The following is a 21,646-nucleotide window of genomic DNA, read 5'->3' on the forward strand; positions in this document are numbered from 1 at the left end:
TGTGGGTGTCTGTGTGTTTTGCTCTCATCATTTCTGAAGCCCTAACCTCACCAAAAGCTCTACATAGGCAGGTGATTCTTTAAACCTCATTTAAAGGCCTTACCAGCAAAGCTGATTCCACCACCCTACAAAGTCCTGGCAGGTCATATTAAAGCCCCATACAGCCATATTGTTATCGGGCATAGTCACACTGAGGCCTCATAACTCCTGCCAAAGTCCTTTCAACATGTCAACCTCCGAGGTCCTTCAAAGGCCACCCTGAAGGCTTGCAAAGTCTTGTAAATGGGAGGAATGGACGTAGCTCCTCTCAGTTCACCACCACAGCCCCCCAAAAACTCCTCTGCGCCCCTCCCTCCAGGACTATTAAGGCCATGCCGAGGATCCTATCAGCCCCTAAGCCCCACCCCTTCCAATAAGCCTTTCCCCTTACCTCACAGGCCTGCATGCCCACTGCGCATGTGCGAACCTAACAGTTCCTTCCTTCCTTTCGTTCCTGACCTTCCTCAAGCCATTCGTACTCCTCTTCCCCCCCCCCGCGCGCGCGCACATGTTCCCAGAGTTCACCGTAGTCATACGCAGAGCTAGGAGGGGAGGGGAGGGGAGGGGGGAGAGAGAAATGACGACGCGAGAGGGTTGCCATGGCAACGTTCCATCACTAAACCCGCATGCAAAACCACATCCCCTCTCTCTCAGTTTGTCCCTCGTCCGCTCCTTGTTGCCGTGGAGACGGTTTTCGGAGAGGAAGCCAGAAAGGGCGGGAGAGCAAAGGAGGGGGGGGAGCTGCAAAACAGAAAGCAAAGAGGGTGTGAATGAGCAGAAAAACGCTGTGGAGAAGGGGGAAATTTGCACCAACCCTCAGCATTGTTTGAGGAGACGTTTTGTGTAAGACAGCAGAAACTTAAATGTATTTGCTTCAAGGGTAAAATACTACACGCACCCACTTCCCACCGCTTTTCTCTTACTTTCGTACAAAATACTGGACTTTTTTTTTTAATTGTGTATCAATGTGGCATGCTGTCTTGCAACTTTAGTAAAAGCCAGGACATAAACTCATAGGTAACAGACTCTGTGTTAACGCTCCTGAGGGTAAGCTGAATTCTATTCTTAGAAATTGCCTGGAACCCTGTTTCTTAGTGTAGTAAGTCACAAATAAAGTAGACCCATTACATTACTTCAATGGGAATTTAGCGAGTCATGTTCTCAGAACTCTAGTGCAACAGGTTTTCTGCCATTATATGCTAGCCCTTATAGAAGAAGAAAGTGATGTTGGCCAGAATCCTGTTGGTTGGCTGCATTGATATAAGTGCAATAGTGTAAACTGCATGACAAACTGCTGGTAGTTAATAAACTGCTGCTTGTATCTCATGCACCAGATGTGTGATTTGATGGACAACAATGGATGCAAGAGGCAACTCATTAACTAACGGCAATTTGCTGTTGTGACTTATGCCAACATAACTAACCAATAAGATTCTGGCTGCTGTGTAAAGTACTGTAATGCCTCACAGTTATAAAGGAGGAAGCAGAAAAATATGTCAGCTTTGGGAGAAAGCAGGCAATGTAACCATTCCAGCTGTAGCTTTATAAGCAAGATTCTTTGTAACTGTGACTGTTCACCCTCCTGTGTCAGCCTAACAAAGGAAGGAAGCCTCATATTGTGCATACATCTGGCTACCTTTACCTTATAGGTTAAGCTTTGCAATAATACACAGATTGCTGTGGTGACTTTCTATTTGAAAAGTAAAAATACAGATCTGCAGTGCACAATCCTATGGTTCTAAAGTATGTACTCTTTTAGTACTTTACTAAACTCCTTGACTTTTAAAATACAGGATTCTTACACATACAGCTCCTGCAACTTTAGTCTTAAAGGGTTGTACGATTGAAATATGAGAAGCAGACTGCACATGTCACTGATAGATATCATTAAATACAGAGTCACATATCTTATCTACTGACCTTTTGCTGCCTTTCCTCTTTTCTATATCCGAAGATTCTCAGTCATCCAGGTGAGATTATCTGGAAGTGGAGTCATGGCAACTGGACTTCTTTCTTATTAGACTGAAATGTCTCACTGCTTATCCAAGTAGCTTCTTCAGTCTGAGGAGAGTTGGTAGGAGGCCCCTGATATATCCTCCTGACGACCCCTGGATATATCCTGGATATATCAGGGGTCTCCTCTCTGAGGAGAGATGAGCAGCAAAATATTTAAACCTAATAAGAAAGAAGTCCAGTTGCCATGACTCAACTTCCAGACTCCTCATTTCTAGTTCAGCAGAAATCTGCAGTAATGAATGCTTGCTGTTTCAATATTTTAAAGGCCCAGCAAATATAAAAGGCAATTTGTGCTACTTATATACTGCTCCATAGTGCTTAAAGTTCTCTCTGGGAGGATTGCAACTTTATTATGTAAGCTAAACATTGCCCCCCTCCATAGGGTATTCAATTTACCAACCTCAGAAGGATGCAAAGTTGAGTCAACCTTGAATCAGCTACCTGAGCCTGGCTGGGATCAATTTCAGGTCATGATCAGAGTCTTCACTGCAGTATTGTAGTGTAACCACCGTGCCACAAAGCTAAAAACAGTATACTGTAGCAGGAAGTAGACTGGAATATAACTTTTCTCACTGCTGTACCTAGTGCTTTACTTGCAGGAAGATGTTTGGTTGTTATGGGAAAGCGTTAAAACATAGTGCTTTCAGGTTACAATCTGAAGTGGTACCATTCAGTGTATAACCACAGGATTCTGCCACCTTATTCTTTTTGCCTGTTTAAACAAGACAGCTAGGTGGAATCTGTCTGGAACTATTTTTAAACTCAAGCTGTGATTTCTCATTATGTACTTGAGGTTGTCTTTATTTCTAGATAAATAAATACTTCCATTAAAAACATAGTTAATTCAGCCACTCCCTATTCTGTTTGCTCTCTTGCCAGTTATTTCATTCCCCACATCTCTCATCCCACTCAACCTCAGAAAGAGAGAATGATTAGGCTCTTATATTCCATATTTAATTATTCTAGGATAGTTATCAGGCACTAGTTTGTTCATCACAGACTGAGTGCTCAGCAGGAAGAATGGTGCAATTTTTTAAAAAAATGTCATTCATTTGTCTGAGGTGATTCAAGCTGCCTTAATAAATCACATTTTTTAAATTTTATATGTCACCCCAAGTATTCTTCTATAGATACAGTAGAAATCAAATAAATAAATAAACAAACAGAAAAACAAACAAAATGTTATATTTTTAACACCAGCTTCAAGCATCAGCTAGAAGAATAGATAAAATCCATTCTGAGAATGAATATGACAAGGATGTTAAAAATGGGTATGAACAAGTAATCAATGTGTGATGAGTGAACCTGAAAATATATTCTTGCTTTCACAGAGTTCTAACTCCTGTCCTCTGAAGATGCCAGCCATAGAGACTGGCAAAACGTTAGGAAGAAAAACCTCAAGAACATGACCATGCAGCCCGAAAAACCTACAACCATCGAACCTGAAAATGTTTCTTAGACTTCTGCATTTTGTTCTGCACTGCCTCTTTAAAGTTTATGGCACAGCAGAAAAACAACAGAAATATTTATTCAGAATTAGGTGTTACTAATTCAATGGGGCTTTCTCTTTGTGTCTCTCCAGATTTTTTAGACTGCAACCGTTATAGGCCAAAACCTATAGGGCTCATGTAATTATGGCAGAAATAGTCCAAAACATTTTAAGAACATCTAATTTCCAGTCCCTCTCTTTGCTTCACACATGAGGTGGGGATTTGTTCTCTGGTTTCTTTTTGCTATGAAATAATGCTATCCAATTAAATGCCCACAAAAATCAGAAGTCTCAAGAGGATTTTTCACATGTGACAGTAAAAGTATCTTTAGAACTCTCATCTGGTTCTGGTGTATCATGGCCATGTTTTCTCTCTCAACACAGGTGTCTGACTATTGCAGTAAAACAATAAGGATGATTCTAGCACCAATTGTTAATTTTTTTAATAGTTCTCTTGCTCATTTAGTGTGCATTTCAAATACTAAATTGTGCTGTTTCACTTTTAGATCTGTGGTTTACTCCCTCCCACCTAGCACACAGTGAGTGTTTTAAAATTATTATTATTTGTGTGGATGTGTTTGCCAACTGAGATGGGCTGCAGTACTTAACAGTGTATGCCACAATAACACTGCTGGCCTTTATAGTGCCACAGGACACTCTATATGTGAAAAGAAACATAACTAAAAATAAACGTTGAATCCAGATTTAGGCACAAGCACCTAGCCTGGCAGGAACAGACCTCCCTGTCTCCTCCTTCTTGCCAGCCTCTCTGGCACCTTAAAAATGCTAACTAGAGGGACTAAAGGTACATACTAAATAGACGAAGGTTTTGCACAATGGGACATGGTGTCACTGCGGGCTAAACCGCAGAAGCCTGTGCTGCAGGGTCAGAAGACCAGCAGTCGTAAGATCGAATCCACGCGACGGAGTGAGTGCCCATTGCTTGTCCCAGCTCCCGCCAACCTAGTGGTTCGAAAGCATGCAAATGCAAGTAGATAAATAGGGACCACTTCGGTGGGAAGGTAACAGCATTCTGTGTCTAAGTCGCACTGGCCATGTGACCACGGAAGATTGTCTTCGTACAAAACGCTGGCTCTATGGCTTGGAAACAGGGATGAGCACCGCCCCCTAGAGTCGAACACGACCGGACAAATTGTCAAGGGGAACCTTTACCTTTACCTTTTTGCACAATGGAGTGAGTCAGGTGTGAATACTCCCAGAGGGCATCCTGCAGCTTCATTCACAGAAGGTGCCACCGCCTCATTATTGCAATTCCTATCTCCATTGGTCCCACCTTGTCCTATTCAGGAGGATTCAACCAAGTTCTCTGGGGACTTTCCGGGAGGCCCCCAGTGTGCATCCCCCAGACCAGTTGCACCTCCCTCTATATCTGGAGTCAACAAGTAGTCATAAAGGAAAAGTGCCTCGGTTCTGAGTAAGGCCTTCTAGTCCAGCACTGTCTGCTCTAACTGGCAGGTTCCAGGCAGGATTCTCTCTTAGCCCGGTCTGGAGATCAGCTGGCGATTGATTCACTGACAGAATAATTGCTTTAAGGGAGATCGCGACTCTTTCCGGTGCCGTCCGACGCGCGCCTTTCCCGCCATCCGATCGCACCAAGGAATGTTTTACCAGGGCCCACCCCCAACAAGTTTCCATGGGTGAACCAGGTCTCCTGAATTCTAGTCCATCACTCTATTTATTATACGTCTCTCCCACCCCCCTTATTCAGCTGTTGGTGCCCTTGGCTTCCGAGATGAGCCCCAGCAGCTGCGTGTTTTGGAGGAGGGAATCCCTGTCTGCTGTGTGGGTAAAACAAAATAATGCTAGAGAACTTCTTGCTCCCTTTCCCGCTCCTTTCTGGCAGCTTTGGTTGAGGAGGCAGGGATTCAACTGGTGAAGTTTGTTTTTTTTTTCTTCATTGGCAGGCTGGCAGTACCCATGAAGTGAGGGGGTGGGTGGGTGAAAGACTGAGTAATAAATGTTTCTGTGCCTCCCGCTGAGGCGCGGACGAACCCCAGTGCCAGGAGAGGAAAGTGGCAAACCAGAGGCACGGCGGCACACGGGAGGAGGAGGAGGAGGAGGAGGGGCGCCCTCGTGTGTGCAAGGCGCGGGGCCTCCCTTTCCCACGGGACCCACCCATTTCCCCAATTCTGTTCTTTGGGGCACCGGGCCAGCCACGCGCTCGGTGGCCCCACCCCCGTGGCCAGATGCCAAGGGCAGGGCTGGGTGGGTGAGCGTGGCGCGATGTGGATGAACTGAACGGGTTTGGGAGAGGGGGGGGGGTGAAGGTTGGGGGTGAAGACAGCCGAGGAAAGTTCAAGAGAGAAGAAGAAGAAGAAGAGCCAGAGAGAGGAGAAAGACCGGCGTCGTCTCCGATCGCCCGCCAGTGGTTCCAGGTACCCATCGGGGGTGTGAAATGGGGGGTGGTGGTGGCAGAACTCGTGGGTCCATGAAAGAGAGGTTAAGAAGGTAGAGCTAGCGGTTTTCAGAGCGTGGACCTTAGGATCCCACAGGATTCTTGGGTTGTCTGGAGAGGGAGGCGAGATCGCCTCAATTGGAATGACGAGAGGCAGCCAAGGATCTGGGGGCGCTGAAGAGGATTATTGGGGAGGGGAGAGAAAAGCATCAGACTGACGCATCAAGCGTTTTGCAGCGGCCGTGGGTGTCGGGGAGACGCCGCAAACCCATCCCTCCCCCCTCCCCAATTGCCAGTCTTTCCTTCTCCTCTGGCCGCCCCCTCCCTTTGTTTCCCATCGCTTCGTATTTTCAATCGGGGTCCCTCCAGGATCATCATCTTCCTTTTCCCTCCAAGTGAACCCCGCGCTCTTGCTTCGCTGATACGGATCGCTGCCAAGCTTTCGTAAACTGGGTTTCTCTTTTCTTAGCCACCCTCCTGTTTGAGGAGTGCGTGATCTGTCTGTCTGTCTGTCTGAGCAGAAGAACCTTCATTTCCATTCTTCAGCCCGTGCTCGGATTATTGGGGGCGGGAAGGGGCGAAGAGAGAAGCCTCATAAACAGATCCACGAGTCACGACTCCTGAAGCCCCTTTCTCCTTATTCAGCGGTTGAACGGGCTTCTAAAATAGTAGCTGTTACAAATAGCAAAGAGTAGGTCTCCCCACCCTACGCCACCCACGAAAAGAATATAGTAGGGAGAATGTTATGCTAGAAATCAAAAATTAAGAAGAGGAACGTCTCGAGTCTTGAAATGTACAGTAGATGCACCCTTTGTAGTGGGGAAAACAGAGAGAGGGACCTAAGGGGGTGATGTGGATTTTCCCGCCTGCATCTCTTACAATCTGCTCTAAATATATGGCAGCCCCTTTTCTTATTCTGCTTCTACGTCTAAGTTAAATCCAGATATCTTGCGGTTATTTTCACTCAGGAAACTTAAAGATGACCTTTTGAATTAGCCTCAGGTAAAATTAAAATCTGTTCTACAGACTGTTGCCTCCTTTGCAACACTCACACGTGGCAGTTAACAAGAAACTCAAAGGCCCTTACTATGAAAACGATCCCACTGAAGCAGGTTAGATCCCAAATATATGCTTTAAGATATGTTAAAAGTATTTTGCATTTAGCTTAAAAAAGAGAGAATGGCTGCCATACACGGCCCGGGCAGCTCAACCTGATTCACCTTAAAAAGAAAGATTATCTTCACGAATCACAGTTACTTTCATGAATTGAGCTTCACTCACCAATGATGCCTATACTGTACCTGATTTACGGGGCTGGGGGGCTTTTCCCCAAATCACAGACAATGCCACACAGCAGAACCCTCCAAAGTTTTCAAGGGGCTGCCCTTGGAAGCCAGAACAGAAAAATCCACTTCTAAAGCCACTTGTGTGCACTCAAAACCAGACCAAGCCCATAGAAAAACAAAAAAGATAGCAATCACTCCTTGTTAACAGAGCATTGTTCAAGATGTGCAGACTCTTTATGTACTCTGAGGGTACAGAAAGATTAAAGTTGCATTTGGGAGAGGCTGCCTAGTCATGGGGAGGAGGGTGGGGGAGTCTGCCTGTGCCAGCCTGGGTTGGAAACAACTAAATCAGTATCCAGAAACTGAGGACTAAAATATGAATAGGATTGTGTTGCAAAGCTGAACCTTGAGGCACATTTTCTGGACTGGTTCCCATCAGATTCAGTTGGGGCTTGCTTTTGAGTGTACTGTATGTGTATGCAATTGAACTGTACGGGATCTACCCCAGTTCCTCACTTTGTGAGTTCTTATGAAGCGTTCATATCTTACTTTATGTGTGCTAGCTTATAATTCTGCTGGTTTTGCAAGTTGTTTTGAAGAGCTGTGTTTTGGACCTTTGACAAAGTACTGCCTATCTATTACATCATCCTGGCCCTGTCTACTCCGTCACTGGCTGCTGATTAACAGTGTTGTGGAACTTCCACTGATTTGGGGCAGTCTTCACAAGAAAGGAACTTCTATATTCTTTCTTTTGAAAGAATGTGCATTCAATAGCTTGCTACTGGAACAAAAAGTAGAAGAGAATTATTTTGGGGGTGAGGGGGACAAAAAAGTTTAAAGTACCATGTAGCGGAGATGGAGAATATGCATCTTGCTAAATGTCATCAGACTTCAATTCTTAAACAGTCCTAACTAACAGAGTCAATCTTGTTGGTTACATTCTACATATTATTATTTAAAAGGTTGCTTATCTCTCTCAATTCTAGCATGTTTTGACTAAACAATGACATTAGATTCCTGGTTTCATAGGGCTAGAAGGGGCCTTAATTTGGATGGGGGAATGTGATATTAAACAATTAGGGATTCCTGGATTCTGTTGGAGAGGAACTAGACTTCATGGGTTGATTCAGAAGGAACTAGCAGCCAAGATTCTTGGGTGTTCTGACTTGGGATCTTTAGAAGGAGCATAAAGGACTTAATAGCTTTTACAGAGGGATATTTGGTGAGGTTTATATAAGCCAGGATTCAACGCAAGCACCTGTTTTTGATACTAAGGCTTGGCTTTAAATTGTGATGTTTAAAATGTGGGATTTGTGTTAAAATGTGTTTTCTAAAATGTATACATCTAATTTTTTTTAAAAAATACACATTTTAAAGTTGGATGTGTGAATGCAACAAATGTGGGCTCACAAGCACATCCATCACAGAGAGATCCTTTCTGGCAATCCATGATGAGTTGTGGGGCCTTGTGAAGCATGTACCATGGTAGCCAGATGCCATACTGAATGTAGGATTCTGGGATCTACAGTTCAAAACCCCAGCATTTCTCGCTCTGCTGCTGGCAAAATAGATCCAGCTCTATTTCTGAGCAGTCATGAATAGCTATGGTTTCTTTTGCTCTTATATAGCTATTCCACCCCACAATTAGACAACCTTCAGTCCTGTGGCTTTTTTTAAAAAAATGAGGAAACTACTGCATCACTAGGCAAAAGAGTAACATGAGAAAGCATAAGAGGTTTTATTTTTATTTTATATTTTCAAACAAGGCTTCTGACGCATGGAATGGAGTGTTGTACTTTTGTGAGAGGAGGGGGCTGTCGCGGTTCTGCAGTCTTTCTTTACCACCAGGATTCTCTTTGTTGTTTGACAAGCCATTTGAGGGGCCCCTTGATGAAACTGAGACGGGGGGGGGGGAAGCAACACAACCAGGCTTTTGCTCCCTCCACCCCTGGCTTGGCTAGCTCTCACATGACTCGGCAACATCTGGATCATATTAGGCAAGGCCTAAAGCCACAGGAATGTGAGCCGGGTGGATGAGCTGAGATCCTGGCTTTTCGTATGTGTCTGATACTGCATCCAACTAAGGTCTTAGGGATCCAGATATTCTGGGATAGTTGGAGGAACACCATTGAGGCCTGGTAACTATTAGGATAGAAATGTTCAATATGTACTTAGGAGTCAAACGTGTGAGTCTTCCAGGAAGGAAACAGTCACTTCAAAGTTAGAACTGTGGAGCACAGGACTCCTGGGTTTTTAAGCAGAACCGGGGGTGGGGGAGGGACAAGAGGAGGAGGCTCCTGGGAGACAAGATATTTGGGGATCTTGGAACTCATCAGTTAGAATCAAGAGATAGGCCTGGAAACCAAGAATCTACATTGCCTGGGATCTTTGAAAATGTATCTCTGAAAATGTACCAGTACCAGATTCTGGGAGATGTAGTCTTAAAAAAGTCAGGTTTCCAAGGTCTGGGGAGATATGGGGAAAATTCTGGGAGAAAATTAAGGTGGAAGAGTTAGTTTCAGAGGCTTTGTTAAAGACTGATCACATTTTTGCAAACCAACGTCCTGCAATTTAAATGAGGAGTACAAGGGGCTTTCTTGGCAAGCTTAATGTTGTTTTTCCTTTCCCTTTGACATCCAGCTACCAGGATGAGTTTCCTCCTGTTTGCAGTCACTGCTCTCCATGTCTTGATTCTTATCTTACTCTTCGTAGCCACACTGGACAAGGTAAGACTCTAGGGCAGTGGCAGTTTGCTGCTGCTACTTATGCCATTCCCCTTCCATTGATTTAATTACCGTGAGCGCTACCACCCTCCAGCATTTCAGAGCTGGCAGCAGCTGCGTTCCCTGGCACAATCTCCACGGGCTCAACTTTAGGGCTTAAACATATGGACACTTAATTTATAATGGTACCACAGCTTTGCAAATCTTTGCAGCCTGAGAAGTCCAGGTCCATTGTGTGGGAGGAGGAGGAGGAGGAGGAGGAGGAGGAGGAGCTTCTCTGGGGCATCAACCCTGGCCCCTTTGCCTTCTTCTTCAGTTGACCAGCAGCCCTCAAAAGCCTTCTCCTCCTTCCTTTGGAAGAAATTCTTAATTAGGCGGCTGCACTTGCTCTAGCCAGTTGTCTTTTCTCCCTTTCCTTGTGCCGGAGAATTTTCCCCTGGCAGAGCTCTCTCAGTCATCTTAAAGGGGTCCGACAGCTCACTGTGGGCATACCAGCTACCTGCCATACCCACCCTATCTCAATTACACAACAGGATTTTGGCCCATAAATAACATGTTCTAGTTTCTAGTTCCTTTTCAGGTAATTTAAAGAAGCGTTTTGATGGATTGTTTTCAAATTTTGTGCCATTGTCTTATCAATTCAAAAGGGTTTTTTTAAAAAGGGACAAGGTATGCAAGAAATTGCTTTTAAAACATACCAATCGATAACATCTAAGAAATTACTTTTCTTTTTTAAACAGTGGAAAGAACTGTGGGAACAAATTACCTTTACAAGGTGTTTTCTCAAGTTCTGCTGTTGCTTTTCCCAATGTAGTGCTCCTGAGATATTTTGGAGTACTACCCCCGAACTGCTGGCTATGCTAGCTTGGGCTAATAGGAGTTGAAGCCAAAACATCTGGAGAGCACCACATCTGGAAAGGCTGAGTTAGCATCCTTGTGAGCCAAATTTGGGCCTTCTCCACCACACCCGTCAGTTTTTGTTTTTGTTCCTTTGGCTCCTTCCCTATCAAATTTCAATCAAAGTGTGGTGAATAATGTTGATTCCCATTTCACTTGGAATAAGCAGAAGCAATTGACTCCTGTTTCTTTATCCATTGCCACCTGTTCTGAGGCAGTCTTTCATGAATCTCCTCTTCTTGAGCCAAAAACAACCTCCTGAGGCCTTCTCTAGATGGTTATTCATTCCGTCCCATGCCATTAACGTTTGGTGGTTTCCCAGGTTTTGAAGGAGTTTTTCCCATTCTGAAAGTATGAAATGACTTTCCCAACACAGTAACAGCTTTAAATTACACCACGCTAATATGTTTGGTCTTAGTTGTTTGCCTTTCTGTTTTACCTACCACTGGAATGTGGGTCACAAGAAGTTATCTTATTCTAGGCAGTGCCAAATTTAGTTGCTACCCTTTTGTAACATATTACTACAAACCTACTGCCCGAGGCAGTTGGTTTACTCTTCCTAAATAGGGGGTTGGCCCTGGAGTAAAATAATTGGTCTTTAAATACAAGGCCACGCCTACGGTTGCTTCCTTCCACCTGAAAAAAAGGAGCAGGGACATAAACATCTAAAGGTATTACACAAAATGTACAAAAGCTCTCCAATTTCTTATCCAATTTATTTTAAGTATATCTTGCTCCTTTCCAGATACCAATTGTTTTTATCTTGAATTGTAAATTATAATCTTTTGGGGGACATATAGTTTCTTCCCTTGGGAACCCTTCTAAGAAATTGGGAAAGAAATTATTTCTCTGAGAGACAAAAATAATGATTGAGTCTCTGATACCACATACACTCTGTGACATTTTAGGCAGGAAACTACTGTAGAGGCCATTTTCTTAAGTATCTTTCGAGGTGAACTCCTTTTTTCTTTCGTTTTTGTATCTGAAGATTGATTTTTCTTCCCTGCTGCTTCATACCAGTCTCCAAAATAATAGCAGCAGCAGGAACAAAAACAAACAAACAACCCACACCCCAGTTAGTCATATTTATATTTTTGTGAGTCTTAATCTGGCAACCCCACCCTTGAAATCTTTCTGATTTTTCCCTTCCCAATTTAAGAAATGTTTTTATTTCATTTTTTTTAAAAAAACTGATGACTATGCCACAGGATGTGCTTTCAGTCTGTGCTGGAGGCGGAGGTGCAATTTATTCTGCCATCGTGTCTGTGTGTACTTCCTTGTCTTCATTAAACCCTGACGAGTGTTTCCCTGAGAGCTGACAGCTTGTTGAAAATGAAAATGGAACAGCATGCCTATTAACATAAGTTAAGGGTTGTACCATAAGCATGAATTTTATTTGTGCTTTGCATAGATAATTTACATGTATTGTTTATAATTCATTTAATACTTCAGATGATGCTATCCTTCTGATTCTTGTCAAACTCTCAGAAGAATTAAAGCTAGAACCCCCTGAATCTTAATTCCTCAATGTTTTAGGGTGTATCTGAGGCTAGGATAACAGGTAAAGGTTGTGCCAGTACATTGCACTTTTTCATTGTTCCTTAGAAAGGTGAATCAGGAGGATTTGCAGAGGAGAATCTAAGCATCCTGGCTATAGATTCCCCACCACTACTGTATCAACTTTCCTCTGGAGCTAGGACTCTGCCCTTGACTGTTTTTCTCTTTCATCCTGATAACACTTTTTCCTTACTTACCCAGATCTCACCATAAATTCAGGGTGGAGAATTGTGAGCAAAATCATCAAAGTGTGGAGATAGTTCAAAACGCTTCCCTCTCCACTTGCTAATTTTCTGTCCAGCTCTGCATTAATTTTAACTAGGAAAGGTGCTTGCCAGCATAAATGTGTAGTTCCACTCTAAGAGTTATTTATTTATTGTTTGCTTGCTTATTTGCTTGCTTGTTTCAACATATATACCTCCCCATAATGCTAGAGCACCCTCTGGTCAATATACAACATGATTATACAAACAATACTTTGTCCCCCCCTCCCCACCCCAGTAAGCTCGGTACTAATTTTACTGACCTCAGAAGGATGGAAGGCTGAGTCATTCTTGAGCCAGCTACTTGAACCTGTTGAATCAAACTCAGGTCGGAAGCAGAGGTCTGACTGCAAGACTGCAGTTTAATCACTGTGCCATAGGGCTCATTATATTGCATGTTTAGAGTAAGGGACTCTACTCAGGTAGTTTGCACCTTTCCTATGCCATAAACATACTAGGAAGCCTCAGGCAAGCCATAGTGTTCAGTCTCCATTCTCTAACTGCAGTGTGGGCATAGTTGTTATTAGAGAAAAGCTGTACGTTTAGCCTCCAAGACAAATTCAAGCAGAATGGCTTGGCTATTTGTTATCCCTACAAGTACAGCGCAGCCTAAAACACTGTACAGGTTTTTGAAAATAGGAAAGACTACATGGGAAGTGGGGGAATCAGAGAATGTATTTAAACCTTGCCTACCACATCTTCACCCCACACAGAAGACAGATTTTGGGGTGCTCAGTGGGAAGGTCTGGAGGGGTGCTTGAATGTAAGCACATTCAGCTGACCATGCTTGCAGCTTTTTCATGATTGAGACCCACACAAATGCTTCTGCAGATCTTCACATTGACATAATCTGCCTCCCTTGCAAGTTCAGTGGCACAGTGGGAAATGGGGCTTACAGGTGTGCCCCCATTCCTCACCTCACCACCCACGTAGCTCTTCATGGCACTTCTGTTCCAAAAAGTTATCTTTTCCAGTCTCTGTCCAACACTTAGTGGTAGCTGCATTTGGTGCTCATAATCCACTAAGCAACACAAACTCCATATCATTTATGGTGGTGTAGCTTTGTGGCTAAAAGAGAGGTCTTCAGTTCAATTTTCGTGCCTTGCAGAAAACTTAGGTTTTACTCCCTGTCAGCAGCTGGCTACAAGAGAGGGATGATAAATGCTGCTTGACCTTGTTGTGAGGATTGCAAGCAGACAGGGTATCTAGAGTATCCCAGTACTGCTAAGTATTATCATTACATGTTATACCTTGAAATACACTGTGTGAACGAGACAGTGACAAACTCATCTTTGTAAACAGGTACATGCAGTAGCGAGCGAATATTCACTGTAGTTTCCTGTCAAGGTTTCTGCTTGATTTCAAACCCGAGTGATGTGTGCAACTTTCTGAAGAGTTTTTTCTTCTTCAGAAAGTTACTTTTCATGTGAGCATACCAGGCAAAGGGGTAGCAGTTAGCCTTTAAGGTGCCATAATGTTTTTATTTTTATTTTTATTTATTTATTTAATTTATATGCCGCCCACACTACCCAAAGGTCTCTGGGCGGCTTACAACATTTAAAATACAATAAAAATTCAAAACAATTAAAGTATAATTAAAATATATATAAAAACTGCCATCGGACCCACAGCTAATATTATTTCAATTAAAAGCCTTCTGGAACAGGAAGGTTTTGACCTGGCGCCGAAATGTCATCAGTGTCGGCGCCAGACGAATCTCAGTCGGGAGGGCATTCCATAGTCTGGGGGCAGCTGCCAAAAAGGCCCTTTGTCTACAAGCCGTCCCTCTTACCTCCTTAGGGGACGGCTCTTTCAAAAGGGCCCCCTGGCTAGATCTTAACTGCCGGGTAGGCACATATGGAAGGAGCCGGTCCTTCAGGTATCCAGGGCCCAAGTCATTTTGTCTTTATTTTTTATTTTTGCCTGATTTGCTGGCACAGACTAACACAGCTATCTCTTCATGGGAGAAAAGAAGAGAAGGAGAGGGCAGGATGAGTGAACCCCTCACATGTTTATTTTCATTGTATTTGAAACATCTGAATAGAGCTACAATGTCTACTACTTTGAAGTTAACCCCCAAACCACTATAAACCATTAGTCTTGTAGAGAAGTCTACTGAAGCTGTCCTCGTCTATGTACACTAACCTGTAGCAAGCTGTACTGAGGGAATGCGACTTACTTTTAGATGTGTATGAGATCACACCATAAAGTTACCAAGCCAGTGGTTCATGTGTACCCAGTTGTGGCTTAAAAAGGGATGCAGGAGACCATGATGTTGTTACTGGGTGTGCTAACTTGCCCCCTCTTGAACAGATACTCCAACTTGATAGCTCTCCTTTGGAGCCCTGATTTCAAAAACTCTCTTGTAATTCTTTTTCTCCTTCAGTCATGGTGGGTTCTGCCCGATAAGGAAACCGTAAACATCTGGTATGACTGCTTACTGGACAGCACCAATCAGACCTGGGTCTGCCACACAGTGTCTGAAAGTGGTGAGTATCTGATGGGATGCTACATGTTTTGTGAGAACAGCATTCCCTGTAGTCATTTATTAACCCCAGTGCCAGATATGGCTGCATTTACACAGTCTCCTTCTGATTTCCCCCCCTCTCTTTCTGTTTTTAAAAATAATCCTTTTCAGCATGGCTTCAAGCAGTCCAGGCCTTCATGGTGTTAAGTCTCCTATTCTCCAGTTTTGCCTTCATTATCTTCATGTGCCAACTCTACACCATGAAGCGGGGAAGTCTGTTTTATGCCACTGGAATTTTCCAGTTACTTACTGGTGAGTGTTTCGTTTAATTACCTCATGCTGTAACAGTTAGATAAGATTCTTGGACTGGGACCTGGGAGATAACTTTGAACCATGAAACTTTCTGGGTGATCTGGCTCAATCACTGTCTTTCATTCTGACACACCTACCTTACAGGATTGTTTTGAATTATGACACCTCAGCATCAAGGAGGGCATACCTTATTCCACAAGGATTATATGAGCGCTCTCTCCACTCAAAACTACAGGTCACTAGACGCTGGGTGGCTCTCTGGCTGAGCAGAGAGAAGAACTTTGTATACCCATTGGAAGAAGGGTAGACTATCAATGTAACTAATAAATAAAAGCATGAAATATAAATGGTCACATAGAGAGTAGCAGTTAAAAGGGAGATATTCTGTAATAGGAGCCTCTTAGCACAGTGGTTGAACTGCTGTACTGCAGCCAAAACCGCTCACAACCCGAGGTTCAATCCCAAGTAGATGGCTCAAGGATGAGTCGGCCTTCTGTCCTTCTGAGGTCAGTAAAATGAGTATGCAGCTCGCACAGGGGGTGGGAATAATGTGTAGTCTGCATAATTAACTTAAAAACTCCCTGGAGATGTTTTAAGCGCTATGGGTGGTATATAATTGAATAAATAAATAAATAAATAAATATGCAGCATGCTTTTAGCCTGAATTTGGCATGGCAGTGGGGTGTGCAAGAGATGATAGGAAAATGCAGTGGTGGCAATGCTGCAGGAGGACCTAGATGCGTCTACCATCTGCCTCAAGGCTACCAGTTCTTACATGTATTACTGCTTTCAGGATATCCATGGCATATCTTACTATAGGTGCAAGTGAAATTTGTACTTGCGACTTTCATGAGAGACTGCACATGAAATATAGCAGCCCTCAAGCTGAGGCAGAAAGGGACAATATGATGGATCTAAGGATTCCTCCATGACTTTCTGTTTGGTTCTCTTTCCAGCTATCTCGGTGTTCACAGCTGCCGTGATCTACACCGTCCATGTGGACGAGTTCCAGCATGGCCGATTGCCGGGTGGCTCTTTTGGCTACTGTTTCGTACTGGCGTGGCTTTCCTTCCCTTTGGCTCTCATCAGTGGAGTCATTTACATCCACCTTCGAAAAAAGGAGTGACCCTCAGCTGGGAGATCTCCCCATTTGCCCTTGGAAAGGGGTCTGTTGTCCTCTGAATTTAGCTATGTATTAACTCTTTTGCTGTTTCCAAAGGAAGTCATGGCACAAAGTCTTCTGTGATGCGTGGCTTGATCATTTGGGGTGATTGCATTTTGAGTGCATCACTTCTTATTTGCACAATATCATGTACTCCCTATGATGTGGCAAGTTAACGTGTGCTATTTTACACTGGGCATTTCCTTGATTTCTAAATTATTAGACTTGCTCTAAACCAGCGGTCCCCAACTGTTTTCAGACTGCAGACCGCTTGGGGGCTGTGGGCTCCGTGCGCAGGGGGGCAGGGGCACCCTTGCGTTTGTGGGTGGGCATGTCACGCTCACGGGTGGATGTGTCATGCTTGTGGGATGGACATGTCATGCTTGCGGAGGGGCGTGTTGCTCTCATGCGCATGTCTGCAAGCGTGACAAGCCCACCGAGCGTGACATGCCCACCCCATGAGCATGACACACCCCTCAACAAGCGTGACATGCCCATTGTGCATGCGTGCAGGGGGCCGGAGATCCGTGTCTGCGGCCTAGTTCAAGGAAGCCCATGGACCAGCACTGGGCCACAGACCGGGGGTTGGGGACCCCTGCTCTAAACAACTGAATTTGTTTCCCAGAAAAATGACATGCCATGTACCATGATAAAGCTTAATTCAGGGAACATATCAGTTCTCCAGCTAGAAATGGTTGCTTTGGCCTTGATTTTTAAAAATTATATACAGGAAATAGAACCAACTTTTATTTTTCCAAAGTAGGGGTGTACGAATCCCCTTGTTATTTTTGTAAGCTCGTTCATATTCTACAGCATGGCCAGCAATATTTGGTTTCCCCAAACCAATCAGTATTATGAGTGCCTATTTTTAAAGGAAAAAAGCATAGGTTGAGTAATGTTGTTCTGGAATATTTCTGTTCAAAATTAAAACCTGCAGCCACTTCCAGCATTCATTAAACTATAATTATGTTCTAAACGGAGAGATGAATAACATTTTCTATCTCATAATCTCTTTCTATGACTTGGTATATTTCAGTCTTTTCATATTTGCAGTTTGGAAGCTAAAGTAATAGGGATGGGAGATAGCTCTAATAAATTCTATTTTTTAAGGTCCTGAAACCTTTTAAAATTTTTAAGAATAAAACTGGCAATTTGCATATGCAAATTTTCTTTATCCAGTAAATCTTTTCATGAACTGAAAATCTAAAATTACTAGGTGTTAAGATAATACAGTTGAAACTGGCTGTGAACATTACCCACATAATGAGTTTTATCCCCTGAATCTCAAGCCAATTAAGCAAGCATGTTTTTTCATGTGATATTACAAGCACTTAAAAAATAAATAATACATTTGGAAGTTTTAGATTTCTACTTAACAAGTTTTAAGGCACAACCTTAAAAATATAAGATGCCAATAAAACAAAAACGTTTGTTAATACATGACACACACCCTGACCACGGAGCTGCCATGTCATCTAACTTCTTGTTCAAAGAGACCTCAATGGTAAACCCAGGTCTGCTTCCGCATAATGTGTGAAATGGCCCTGAGAAGTGTGTATTTTAACACACATGTTCAGACTTTAAATTCACAACCCATACATGGGTGGCTACCATCACTACTTCCTTTCTTCCTTTTATCCCCAGCCAAAAACCATTTTAAAGAAGCCTCTCCATCCGTCCTTTGAAGTATAAGTCTATAGAGGCTCTAAACTTCCAAAAAGATGGCATAGAGTGGGAGGATTAAGCTAGTTGTATCCACCCTACTTCTAAAACTGTAAGGTGGTGAGTACATCCTGTCTGAGGGCCTCATCTTCCAGTGCCATATCTTTTAGCCAGTGGTTTCTGTCCATGGAGTTTTCTTGGCAAAGATACTGGAGTGGCTTGCCAGTTCCTGCTCCAGGTGAATCGCGTTTAGTCAGAAATCTCCACTATGACCTCTCCGTCTTGTGTGTCCCTGCATGGCATAGCCCATAGCTTCTCTGAGTTACTTAAGCCCCTTCACCACGACAAGGAAACAATCTGTGAAGGGGCAAAAAATGGTCTGAAGCTCAACATCAAAAAAACTAAGATCATGGCCATTGGTCCCGTCACCTCCTGGCAAATAGAAGGGGAAGATATGGAGGCACTGACAGATTTTACGTTCTTGGGCTCCATGATCACTGCAGATGGTGACAGCAGCCACGAAATTAAAAGACGCCTGCTTCTTGGGAGGAAAGCGATGACAAACCTAGAAAGCATCTTAAAAAGCAGGGACATTACCCTGCCGACAAAGGTCTGCATAGTCAAAGTTATGGTTTTTCCAGTAGTGATGTATGGAAGTGAGAGCTGGACCATAAAGAAGGCTGACCACTGAAGAACTGATGCTTTTGAATTGTGGTGCTGGAGGAGACTCTTGAGAGTCCCCTGGATTGCAAGGAGAACAAACCTATCCATTCTGAAGGAAATCAACCCTGAGTGCTCACTGGAAGGACAGATCCTTAAGTTGAGGCTCCAATACTTTGGCCATCTCATGAGAAGACAAGACTCCCTGGAAAAGACCCTGATGCTGGGAAAGTGTGAGGGCAAGAGGAGAAGAGGACGACAGAGGACGAGATGGTTGGACAGTGTCATTGGAGCGACCAACATGAATTTGACCCGACTCCAGGAGGCAGTAGAAGACAGGAGGGCCTGGCATGCTCTGGTCCATGGGGTCACAAAGAGTCGGACATGACTTAATGACTAAATAACAACACATCCTGTCTGCCTCTTATGACAGACATTTAAAAGCTGGTGGCCTCCAACCATGTTGAATGACAACTTCCATCATCCTCAGCCTAGAGGTGTAAGTAGGAGTCATAACCGTACACAGCTGGAGGACACCAGGTTGAGCACGGCTGCCCTAATAAATCATATGCACCAGTGAAATCTACATTGATTTTGCTCACTCAATAGCCTTAAGAGGCAGCCTGCTTGAACTATCAACACGGGTTCCTGCCATGACATTTCTGTAACAGAATCAGTATTGTATGTGCTGACTTCATTACAATCCCTTTTCATCTTCTTGGCCTGACCTTTTTATATTTTATATGCATTTAAAGAATAAAATAATAATAATAACAATAATACTTCAACAGAGCCATTATCTTCCTTCATTCATGCTTGGGGTAGCAGTGTTTTACACATCCTTGTTCCTCGAGGAATGCAATTACAGTACAGTAGTGTATATGGAACAATGTTTCCTTATGAAAAATTAAATACCAAAGACCTAACAACAACTTCCATGAGGCCTAGGCAGTCCAGCTGTCTAGGAACAATGAGGAACAATGGAAGTTACAGTCCGAAATTGAGAAGGCCACAAGTTGTCCACCTCTGCCTTCTATTGTCTTCATAACTACAGTACCGGTATCTGTTTACTTGTAAATGGTGCAGATTGAGTGGGTTTGAGTGCAGAAACAGACATGGAGCACGATATTCACTGCACCATGCATCCGAAACGTAATCATAAAAAAAGGTTCACTTGAGCAAAAAATAACTTCAGCACCTCTGCAAGCCACACTCCCAATAGGTGGTTATTTGCTCAATTCTTTCTTGGCCTGTCTGAATTTTGATTAGGCAACACTATATTTTATGTATTAATACAGTTTAATATTTGATTATGACATTTTCATTTTTCATACATGCTTCTTCCCTATTCATGTTCTTTTCACAACCTGAGGTAAATAGTGCTGGAAAGATAGTGATTGATATTGCCGAAAGCCACCCATGTATGGTGATTATAAACCTCATGATTCCATGGGTTGGCCAGTTACTCTAACCATAACATCAAACTGGTATCTAGTAGGGATTGTAATATATTTATTTGTTTCCACTGAGGCTTTTCCCGTCTTTTTATGCATCTTCAGGATGCATAAAACAGAAAAATGATGGCAATTTTTGATCAGGAATCCACATGTTTCCAGTTTTGCAGTATTTTGCATTAAATATAGAATATATTAGACAATATGCATTCATTTTTTAAAAATGTACAACACCTAAGGTGGACATATCTAAAGTGTACACTGACATTTTTTTGTCCGTGGGGCCCCATATCTATTCTTACCTCTGTGTGAAAAACAGCACACAAATATGCGTAACTTTTTTCTGTTAAAAAGGAAATTGCATGGAACAAGCACCAAGGATATTTTAAGGCAAGAAAAAGGAGGGGCCCCTTAGAAACAGACTTAATCTGTCCATCCTTAAATTCTCTAGCAGTAATCTCCTCCCATCCTCTCTGTGTACTTGTGTTTGGATAAAAGTCCAGCTTGATACCCTTTAAGGACACTAATATTCCATCTGGCACAGTGCAAATCTGGGCATGTGAATAAATATTTAATCTCACTGTAGTCTGAATTTAACTACCAGCCACTAAGAAAGGCTTGTCTTTTTTATGTAATAAAAAGGAACATTAGAAACAAGGGAACACAGCCAAGATGGATTGTGCTCAGCTGAGGAGAGAGGCGCCAGCAGAGGGCAGGCTGTGTCTCCTTCAAGCATAAGATGGTGCTATATATTGAGGCAGAACTTTAAGGCATGCTCCTAGTCCTTAAGACAACTGTGAATATATTTTGAAAATACAAATACCATGTGAAAGGGTGGGATATTGGCCAGTTCTGGAATCTATGTTTTCTCCTTCTTTCCCTTGATGCAAAAAGCACATGTGATAATCCCCGTCTGCAATTTAAAAAGTGGAAGGGTCTAAAGGTAATCATATGATCTGGTTAATATGACCAGGTTATGTCTTTCTTTCCCCCTTCTGCTTCCAAGGGACCTGAGACTGGATTTCACTCCCAAAAATGGTACTACTAACAACCAGAAGTATGTGTCTTCATTGGTTGTGGATCTATTTGGTGAACAAATACAGCAATTGAAATGTGTGACACCCTGCTCATAGGGCTTTTGAGGTGTTCAAGGGGTAGTTTATCATACCCTCCATACACACACACATCTGACTTTCTATGGTTCAGTAGGGTGTTTGAAGCCAGGTCTCCAGAAAGTCTGAGA

The 21,646-nt window shown here is 43.2% G+C and overlaps 1 protein-coding gene across 1 annotated transcript; it reads left to right on the plus strand.

Annotated features, from left to right (window-relative positions):
• The first annotated feature begins 5,737 nt into the window (after positions 1–5,737).
• EMP3 (epithelial membrane protein 3 (MAM blood group)) lies at positions 5,738–16,824 on the plus strand. Its single transcript, XM_072976757.2, has 5 exons — positions 5,738–5,940; positions 9,887–9,972; positions 15,073–15,175; positions 15,325–15,465; positions 16,422–16,824. The coding sequence occupies exons 2-5, from the start codon at positions 9,895–9,897 to the stop codon at positions 16,589–16,591; spliced, it is 492 nt and encodes a 163-aa protein (XP_072832858.1). The 5' UTR covers positions 5,738–5,940; positions 9,887–9,894; the 3' UTR covers positions 16,592–16,824.
• The last annotated feature ends 4,822 nt before the right edge of the window (positions 16,825–21,646 follow it).

The sequence above is a fragment of the Pogona vitticeps genome, chromosome 6 (genome assembly GCF_051106095.1).
Source record: "Pogona vitticeps strain Pit_001003342236 chromosome 6, PviZW2.1, whole genome shotgun sequence".
NCBI classification, from domain to species: domain Eukaryota; kingdom Metazoa; phylum Chordata; class Lepidosauria; order Squamata; family Agamidae; genus Pogona; species Pogona vitticeps.

Bases quoted from the DNA above. Each gene is read 5' to 3' on its own strand.
- EMP3 (XM_072976757.2), top strand. From the start codon at position 9,895: ATGAGTTTCCTCCTGTTTGCAGTCACTGCTCTCCATGTCTTGATTCTT. The intron at 9,973-15,072 runs GTAAGACTCTAG...TTTCTCCTTCAG, and splicing joins TCGTAGCCACACTGGACAAG to TCATGGTGGGTTCTGCCCGA. The intron at 15,466-16,421 runs GTGAGTGTTTCG...TTCTCTTTCCAG, and splicing joins AATTTTCCAGTTACTTACTG to CTATCTCGGTGTTCACAGCT.